The sequence below is a fragment of the Hyperolius riggenbachi genome, chromosome 5, assembly GCF_040937935.1.
Source record: "Hyperolius riggenbachi isolate aHypRig1 chromosome 5, aHypRig1.pri, whole genome shotgun sequence".
Classification (NCBI taxonomy): Eukaryota; Metazoa; Chordata; class Amphibia; order Anura; family Hyperoliidae; genus Hyperolius; species Hyperolius riggenbachi.
Genome location: NC_090650.1, coordinates 443,559,903 through 443,569,662, shown reverse-complemented (window position 1 = coordinate 443,569,662; position 9,760 = coordinate 443,559,903). Strand labels below are relative to the sequence as shown.

Below are 9,760 nucleotides of genomic sequence, written 5' to 3'. Positions count from 1 at the left end.
TGTTACAGAGCCGCTGGTGTATTGCAACCCTATAGCTTATACATGTTACAGAGCCGCTGGTGTATAGTGAGCCTATAGCTTATACATGTTACAGAGCTGCTGGTGTATAGTGAGCCTATAGCTTATACATGTTACAGAGCCGTTAGTGTATAGTGAGCCTATAGCTTATACATGTTACAGAGCTGCTGGTGTATAGTGAGCCTATAGCTTATACATGTTACAGAGCCGCTGGTGTATAGTGAGCCTATAGCTTATACATGTTACAGAGCCACTGGTGTATAGCGAGCCTATAGCTTATACATGTTACAGAGCCGCAGGTGTATAGCGAGCCTATAGCTTATACATGTTACAGAGCCACTGGTGTATAGTGAGCTTGTAGCTTATACATGTTACAGAGCCGCTGGTGTCTAGCAAGCCTATAGCTTATACATGTTACAGAGCCACTGGTGTATAGTGAGCCTGTAGCTTATACATGTTACAGGACTGCTGGTGTCTAGCAAGCCTATAGCTTATACATGTTACAGAGCCGCTGGTGTATAGTGAGCCTATAGCTTATACATGTTACAGAGCCACAGGTGTATAGCGAGCCTATAGCTTATACATGTTACAGAGCCGCAGGTGTATAGCGAGCCTATAGCTTATACATGTTACAGAGCCCCTGGTGTATAGCAAGCCTATAGCTTATACATGTTACAGAGCCACTGGTGTATAGTGAGCCTGTAGCTTATACATGTTACAGAGCCGCTGGTGTATAGTGAGCCTGTAGCTTATACATGTTACAGAGCCGCTGGTGTATAGTGAGCCTGTAGCTTATACATGTTACAGAGCTGCTGGTGTCTAGCAAGCCTATAGCTTATACATGTTACAGAGCCACTGGTGTATAGTGAGCCTATAACTTATACATGTTACAGAGCCGCTGGTGTATAGTGAGCCTGTAGCTTATACATGTTACAGAGCTGCTGGTGTCTAGCTAGCCTATAGCTTATACATGTTACAGAGCTGCTGGTGTATAGTGAGCCTATAACTTATACATGTTACAGAGCCGCTGGTGTATAGTGAGCCTGTAGCTTATACATGTTACAGAGCCGCTGGTGTCTAGCAAGCCTATAGCTTTACATTTTACAAAGCCACATAAATCCCACATGCAGACAGCCTGATTGATATTGCTCTATACTGGGTACACCAGTACAACAGAATACCCAAGCAGATTATTTGCATAGTCAGGAGTAATGCATCATGGGAATTGACAGTTACACACTTACAGCTGAATTATCGCAAATATCTATTCCAGTTCCAGTTTTGCCCTTGCTATCTGATTATTCTGATCTATGCTAAGAGCTCCATGTCCTGAAAAACAGAGACACACCACCGCAATGGGCAGGATTCACAAAGCTTGTTCACCCATTTTCCTGTTTTCACCTCATCTGTTACATTTTTAATCTTCCAAAAAGCAAAAATATAACATAATTAAGGTAAGAAAAGTAATATTGAAATGAAGTTAATCAGGAACAGCTTACTCAGAGTGATTGTTTTGCCTGTAAATGTGCTGAAAGGTTATTTTTCCCAGTTAGGTGATAAATAAGTCATGTATGAGAAGTTTTGTGAATAGAGCCCAACGTCTTATTTTTATAAATTGCTTGATTTGGCCAGTTAGGTTGCAATTAATGGTTGCCCCCCATATCCCAACGATCCCTAATCAACCCCCCAGCACAGCCTAACCTTAACCAACCCCCCCTCCCCCTCCCCCCCACACCCAATGATTAACCCTTACCAGCCCCCCAGATCCCACCGATCCCTAATCAACCCCTCATTACAGCCTAACCCCAATCGACCCCCCCACCCAATACCTAACCCGTACCAACCACCCAGCCCCACCTAATCAACCCCCCCAGTGCAGCCTAACCCCCCCCCCCCCACACCCAATACCTAACCCTTACCAACCCCACCGATCCATAATCAACCCCCGAGAGCAGCCTAACCCCAACCAACCCCCCCCCACCCAATACCTAACCCTTACCAGCCCCCCAGATGCCTAATCAACCCCCCCAGTGCAGCCTAACCCCAACCAACCCCCCCCCCACCCAATACCTAACCCTTACCAGCCCCCCAGATGCCTAATCAACCCCCCCCCCCCTGTGCAGCCTAACCCCTGCCCCCATACCTAAACCTTACCAACCCCCACCGATCCCTAATCAACCCCCTCAGTGCAGCATAGCGCCATCCGACCCCCCCCCCCCCAATACCTAACCCTTACCAACCCCCCAGCACAGCCTAACTCCAACCGACCCCCCCCCCACCCAATACCTAACCCTTACCAGCCCCCCAGATGCCTAATCAACCCCCCCCCCTTGGCAGCCTAACCCCTGCCCCCATACCTAAACCTTACCAACCCCCACCGATCCCTAATCAACCCCCTCAGTGCAGCATAGCGCCATCCGACCCCCCCCCCCCCAATACCTAACCCTTACCAACCCCCCAGCACAGCCTAACTCCAACCGAACCCCCCCCCACACACACACTCTTTACATTTAAAAATTAAAAGCAAATAAGTCAGAAAAACGGTCTGGAGGGAATTAGTTTATTTTTTTATTAAGAGCAACTTTATTCACAATTCTTCCAGTTTAATATCCAGCAATGCCAACATTGAGCTCCTTGATAAATACATTTGCGTGCACCAAAGCCAAATGACACAGCGGTGGCGCCTGCGTTCTCCCGTGCTTCGCGCTTTGTGTCGCACCTGGCAATAAGGCACTCCAGTGTATAACGCTGCCTGGCTCCCACTACCCAGATCTGACTCCTGTAAGGCACTCCTGGGGTAACACACCCGATAATGCGAACACAAGACTCCCCAGTGACTTGGCCTGGCAGCGGCATGCTGGGACTTGTAGTTTTGCCACGACCTGACCTATGAAAGGTTATGACTCCCGTTCATGGAATCCGCAATAGCCTTGCGCCATCCAGAACCGACTGTCCAACCACTGCGAGCTCTACGGACGCAACAGGCATCGAGCCACAGAAGGCTATCGGGGTAACTATAATTATATAACAGGGGGCATAAGCTGCCCAACTACCCCACAGCGTAAGGCAAACACATCATATCTGAGATAAAAAGAAACAAAAAAACCTGAACTCTGTTTTGGTGCTCCGAGGTCACAACTGCACTCCCAGCGGAGTTTGGAAAACATCTGTATGGGATGGTACTCCTTTCTCTCCCCTCCTAGCTGACAACTGCTTGTTCTGGATTCTGTCAGTTCAGAGGACGTCCCACAGGCACAGCCAATAAGAAGCAGCGAAAGATGTTTACAGCAGAAGAAAGACTCGGGGCCCGTTTCCACTATCGCAAATCTGCATGTGTTTTCTGATTCGCATAATCAATACAAGTTACTTAGCCTGTTTCCACTTGTCAGGAAAACAGAGCGTTTTTCTGTGCAGGAAAAGCCATCAGAAATCGCACACCGCAAGGCTAGTGTGCGATTCGCATGCAATGTAATTAATAGGAAATTCGCATGGGTTTTCGCTATGCGAATTCGCGTACGTTTTGCCATAAAATCAGTGTAAAAGCACACAGGCACTGACATGGTAAAATTTGCATACTTACTAACATACGCAAAAACGTACGCAAATTTTCGGTAAAATTTGCATCCGCATGCAAATTCCTTTTTCGCTTTTTCCGCAACTAATTTGCACCGCACATGTGGAAACAGGCCCTCAGCGGTGCCTCTCTGACTTGATTTATCTGCAGCTGGTGTCAGGCAGGAGGGGAGCGAATACTCATACAAGTGTGGGTCATATCAGATCATAGCGACAATGACTGAAAGGTGAGGATGATAGCCGGTATAAAGTTACAGCATGCGGCACCTGCTCTGCAATTACTCTTTTATAATATATCCTGGCAGCCCTGGGTTTAATGCAGCGATTTCTCATTGCAGATGTGATAGGGCTACTGTCTAACCGCTATCCACCTTACCTTTTCCCATCCTCACTATAATAAGATATGATCCACGAGATGGACGCCACCTAGTGGCAGTTTTCAGAATGCGGTGTGGATCTGCTGGTCACACAGACTCTCGTATTTTTGCTTTCAGGTCAGAGTCTGTTCCCTCCGGTTGGTGTAAAGTGATGCGGATGACGGCAGGCAGTGCTCTGGGCTCTAAACACACGCTGGAATAAACTCGTCCAGGCCAGTCGATAGAGACCATCTTAGACGGGAATCTAGCGTGTATGGGAGCCCCCCAATTTCACCTAAATATCCGTCATGCTGTATCCTTAGCGGGGCACAGGGACTGCCGATCGCATTGTTTTTTTACTCACTTTGCACAGTATGTGGGGCGGAGCACTGTGTGCTACTCAGAAAAGGATGCAGATGTAATAAGGCCTTGGGCATGATAGCAATGTTTGCCTACTGCTGATGATCACCAGGCTTTTTAGTAAGATTTGGTGGGTGGGGCTAGCATCCATCCAACAGGCCCCTAGACTGTCTCCAGGCCCTAGGCAGCTGCCTAGATTGCCTTGTGGATGATCACCTCACGTCTCAGCGCTGGGATCCTGATCTTGGGGGTACATCTGGCTAACTAAAAAGGGAATGGAAACTGACTGCAGCTCACTCTTCTGGGCAGATCAGATCAATTCGATGGAATCTACCAGAAAACGGCCCCAACACCCGACTGATCGGTGAACAGATGACTGATTTTCGGCAGTTTATCAATTGAAAGCCTGACTGGCAGCGGCGGTACATTTTCTTCAATTCGGAATCGGTTGAGAGAGGTCTACATACTGTATGGATTGGTACAGATATTGTGGCAGCTCAGACTTCAGCAGAAACTACAGCTGCACCAATCAATCACTGACATCATTGGGCCATAACTGACCTGTGTATGACTACATTAAAGAGGCCCTGCAGTGACATAGAGCAGAATGCAGTAAAGAGGCCCTGTAGTGACATAGAGCAGAATGCAGTAAAGAGGCCCTGTAGTGACATAGAGCAGAATGCAGTAAAGAGGCCTTGTAGTGACATATAGCAGAATGCAGTAAAGAGGCCCTGTAGTGACGTATAGCAGAATGCAGTTAAGAGGTCCTGTAGTGACATATAGCAGAATGCAGTAAAGAGGCCCTGTAGTGACATATAGCAGAATGCAGTAAAGAGGCCCTGTAGTGACATATAGCAGAATGCAGTAAAGAGGCCCTGTAGTGACATATAGCAGAATGCAGTAAAGAGGCCCTGTAGTGACATATAGCAGAATGCAGTAAAGAGGTCCTGTAGTGACATATAGCAGAATGCAGTAAAGAGGTCCTGTAGTGACATATAGCAGAATGCAGTAAAGAGGCCCTGTAGTGACATATCGCACAATGCAGTAAAGAGGCCCTGTAGTGACATATAGCAGAATGCAGTAAAGAGGCCCTGTAGTGACATATAGCGGAATGCAGTAAAGAGGTCCTGTAGTGACATATAGTGGAATGCAGTAAAGAGGCCCTGTAGTGACATATAGTAGAATGCAGTAAAGAGGTCCTGTAGTGACATATAGTGGAATGCAGTAAAGAGGCCCTGTAGTGACATAGAGCAGAATGCAGTAAAGAGGTCCTGTAGTGACATATAGCAGAATGCAGTAAAGAGGCCCTGTAGTGACATATAACAGAATGCAGTAAAGAGGCCCTGTAGTGACATATAGCAGAATGCAGTAAAGAGGTCCTGTAGTGACATATAACAGAATGCAGTAAAGAGGCCCTGTAGTGACATATAGCAGAATGCAGTAAAGAGGCCCTGTAGTGACATATAGCAGGGTGCAGTAAAGAGGCCCTGTAGTGACATATAGCAGAATGCAGTAAAGAGGCCCTGTAGTGACATATAGCAGAATGCAGTAAAGAGGCCATGTAGTGACATATAGCAGAATGCAGTAAAGAGGCCCTGTAGTGACATATAGCAGAATGCAGTAAAGAGGCCCTGTAGTGACATATAGTAGAATGCAGTAAAGAGGCCCTGTAGTGACATATAGTAGAATACAGTAAATTATTCAGGATACTAACTTTTACACTAACTATCCTAGTTTCAGCATCAGAAATACTTCCCATATCCATATATTGGTATGTAGCCCCACCCTCTTAGTGATGTCACAGCCTAGGCTGGTTAGCTCTGGGAGATCAGGTATATTTTGCACTGGCTTTGGTACTCTCAGTATACAAACATTCTGCAGAGCTGCACCTGCCAGCAGTAAAGATGTCACCACCTGTGATACATTTCAGAATGTAAATCAGGGAGAGGAAATATATTACAATAGGCAAACACTGACTAAATTATTTCTAAATGAATATTTTAATAAATAATAAATGTTGTTAATGCTATTTTCACTACAGGTCCTCTTTAAGGCCTCCGTCTGCAGATTTCGGATCAGAAAATTGCTGTTCCATTCCATGAATTTAGTCTTCAGGAAAATGCCATCAGTATATAGAAGAATTACAGAGCATATTCTGCATCCGACTTATGCTATAGAACCACCGCCACCGCTGGTTTCCTATACCGCGTTCCCGGGTCTCCGAGCACCAAAACTGAAACTTCTCTCACAGCGGACAAACTGACAGGGTGGACACGCAATCATGACAATCTGCCAGCGGACAAACTGACACGGTGGAGACACAAAGACGAAAGTCTGACAGCGGACAAACTGACACAGTAGAGATGCAACTATGAAAGTCTGCTAGTATTTTTCTAAACACCCCAACGTACGCGGCCACTAGAGGGAGCTCCGGAGCTGTTCATCCTATAAAGTGCAGTTCTGTATAACAACTCAGACCCAACAGCAGGAGTGCTGATCTGACACTTAAATATATATATATTTACTGTAAAGTCTCTGTCATATACATGGCGCTGAGGGGTTTTCAGCATGGCTGTCTGAGGACGACGTCACTCCAATACACGGAATATCACAGGTAGAATGCAGAGCCCTTAAATACTCGACCAGCAACCATACAGAACGGAAACAGGGAATTGTGGGACATCGATGTGACGAGCTGAAGCGTGAGAATGTCTGCATGGCGCGGCGAGTCTGGCATACAGGAATCGGCCGCCCCAGCATGGCGCCAGGCATCTGCAGGTCATCTGACCGTCCAGCGCACAGTTCTGTCTATAAGCTTGTTGGGGGCGGGAGGGTATATTGCTGACGTTATCGTGTCTGTCGTCCACAAATCTGGAGCTGAAGTCCACAGCCTGGGGGCCGTTATATACAAGGCTCCATAGGGGGCGCCACACAAGTTTCCGGCGGCCATTTTGTATGATATCTGCAGGCAGCTCGGTGACGTCTCTCAGGGACAGTTCTCAGGAATCGCATGTGCGGGAAATCCCAATAAACGGCGCTCAGTTCCTCTTGTTTGCCATCTGACGATCCCGCTTCTTCTTCTCCATGAGCCTGAGGGACAAAAACATTGGTAAGAATGCCAGCAAAGACAAAAACATCAGTAAGAACGCCAGCAAGGACAAAAACATAAGAACACCAGCAAGGACAAAAACATCAGTAAGGACGTGAGCAACCATTAAGGGCTCGTTTCCACTAGTGCGGCGTGCGTCTCGTAGACGCACGCCGGCACTGAGCGGGTGGGCGGGTTCGCAGGCGATTCCCATCAGCCGTGCCATGCACGGCTATGGGAATCGCAGCCTCTGCCGCGAATTCTGCGGGGGTTTCCGGCCGAATCGCTACTGCAAGCGATTCGGCCGGCGGCGTCGTTATCCCCTATGGCAGAGTTTCCCCGCGCGATTTGCCTGCGGGGAAACTCTGCGGATTCGCGGCCGTTTCCGCGAGAGTGGAAACGGGCCCTCACACAAGAGATATAACATGTTAGGGCCCGTTTCCACTATCGCGAATCTGCATGCGTTGTCCACATGCGGATTCGCACAGCCAGTACAAGTGGATGGGCCTGTTTCCACTTGTCAGTTTTGCTGAGCGTTTTTCTGTGCAGGATTTTTCTGCACGGCAGAGCCCTCATGCGTGTGGAATGCATGCGAATCGCACACAATGTATTTAATAGGGAAATCGCATGCGTTTTTCCCATGCGTTTTTTGCCGCGAATTCGCATAGGTACCAATGTAAATTCACACAGGCAGTGACATGGTTAAAATCGCATATACACTTACCTATGCGAATTCGCGGCAAAAAACGCATGCGAAATCGCATCCGCATGCGATTTCATCAGCGGTGGAATCCAGGCGATTCCGCACCGCAATAGTGGAAACGAGCCCTTAGAATTCTCCACAACAAGCAGCAGCAGTTCTGGTGTTAGGGGAATTGGACCTAAAATAATTCTGTGTTATGCTAAATACTAAAGTGGGCACAGCTGCTAATAAGGGGTACACGTGGTGGAGGCCACACTTGCTAATAAGGAGGACACAAAGGGCCACTCTTGGTAATTTGGGGACAAATAGGGTGCAACACTTGCTTATAAGGGGGATATTTTGGTCATACCAATGGTCTACCACCATACCGGATACAGATGGGATATCAAACTTGGAGAGAGACTTAAAGGTGCGTACACACGCACTACTAAATGCAACGCCGGACCCTCCCGCTGGGCGGTGTTTAGCCGACAGTATGCTGAGCGGATCGTTCAGAAACAGCCTTATCAGTCCGCCGACAGCGCGTACACACGCGCATACTGTCGGCTAAAGAACGCCCAGCGGGAGGGTCCAGCGGACCCGTCGTTGCATTTAGTAGTGCGTGTGTACGCACCTTAAGAGTACTAGTTGAATAATTGTATTCAATGCCAAGCCGCTGTAGCTAAAGCAAATAAAATTTTAGGATGCATTAAAAGAGAAATAAAAACTCGAGATGCTAGCATAATATTGCCCCTGTTTAACTCTCTAGTAAGGCCACATCTGGAATATGGAATTCAGTTCTGGGCACCACATTACAGGAAAGATATTGCAGCTTTAGAGCAGGTGCAGAGACGAGCAACAACATTGATACATGGGATGGAAGGTCTCACTTACCAAGAAAGGTTACATAAACTGGGTGTATTTAATCTGGAGGAAAGACGTCTTAAGACTTAAACACACAGTGCAATTTTCCCATCAGATCGACCAAATGATCGATCAATGCCAGCAATGCCATTCTGCGTCCGATTGAGAAATAAGTCAATTTTGAGATCAATACTACACAAAATTGCTCTCTTTCTCGATCTGAAGGAGATCGGATATGCTGAAAATGACCCATCGGCTGATCTGATGGGAAAATTGCATGGTGTGTATAAGTGTGTGTATATAAAGCATAAGGCTGCTTACACACCAAGACGTTACAGGCGCACATTAGTGCGCCTGTAACGCTCCCCCAACGCACAGCAATGTAACACAAGTGGGCTGTTCACACAGCCCACGTTGCGTTACATGTAATGCTGCACGTTCTCCGCAAAGTGCAGCATGCTACGGCGTTGGAGCGGCTATAGCCGCGTTAGACTGTTTGCACGTGCTCAGTGGGGGGCGAGAGGAGGCGGGGAGAGCCAGCTACAGTAGCCGCGCACATGGCTACTTAATATTCACTGCACTGGCGGCAGCTGATTGGCCGGCGGGACCACGTGATGCGGAGTGTCTCGCTCCGCATCACGTGGTCCCGCTGGCCAATCAGCGCCACTCTGGGAGACATTATAGGAATCGAGCCGCCGAACGCGGCTCACTCTACCGTCGGCTTTTGCAGCACCATACGTTGTGTTAGGTGCACGTTATGCGACCTTAACGTGGCACCTAACACAACGTCTTGGTGTGCAAGAAGCCTTAGAGGACATG

General features: G+C 47.7%; 1 protein-coding gene across 2 annotated transcripts in view; it reads right to left on the bottom strand.

Annotated features, from left to right (window-relative positions):
- Positions 1-2,564: 2,564 nt before the first annotated feature.
- The window catches only part of LOC137519253 (1-phosphatidylinositol 4,5-bisphosphate phosphodiesterase gamma-1-like), a 175,666-nt gene continuing 168,470 nt past the window's right edge, over positions 2,565-9,760 (bottom strand). For both annotated transcript variants that reach the window (XM_068238128.1, XM_068238127.1), the window contains exon 32: positions 2,565-7,397. Coding sequence is in view for 1 of the 2 variants with exons in the window: in XM_068238127.1 (XP_068094228.1) it covers positions 7,346-7,397 (52 nt within the window). In the remaining variant the exon portion in view is untranslated. The remainder of the gene's footprint in view (positions 7,398-9,760) is intronic.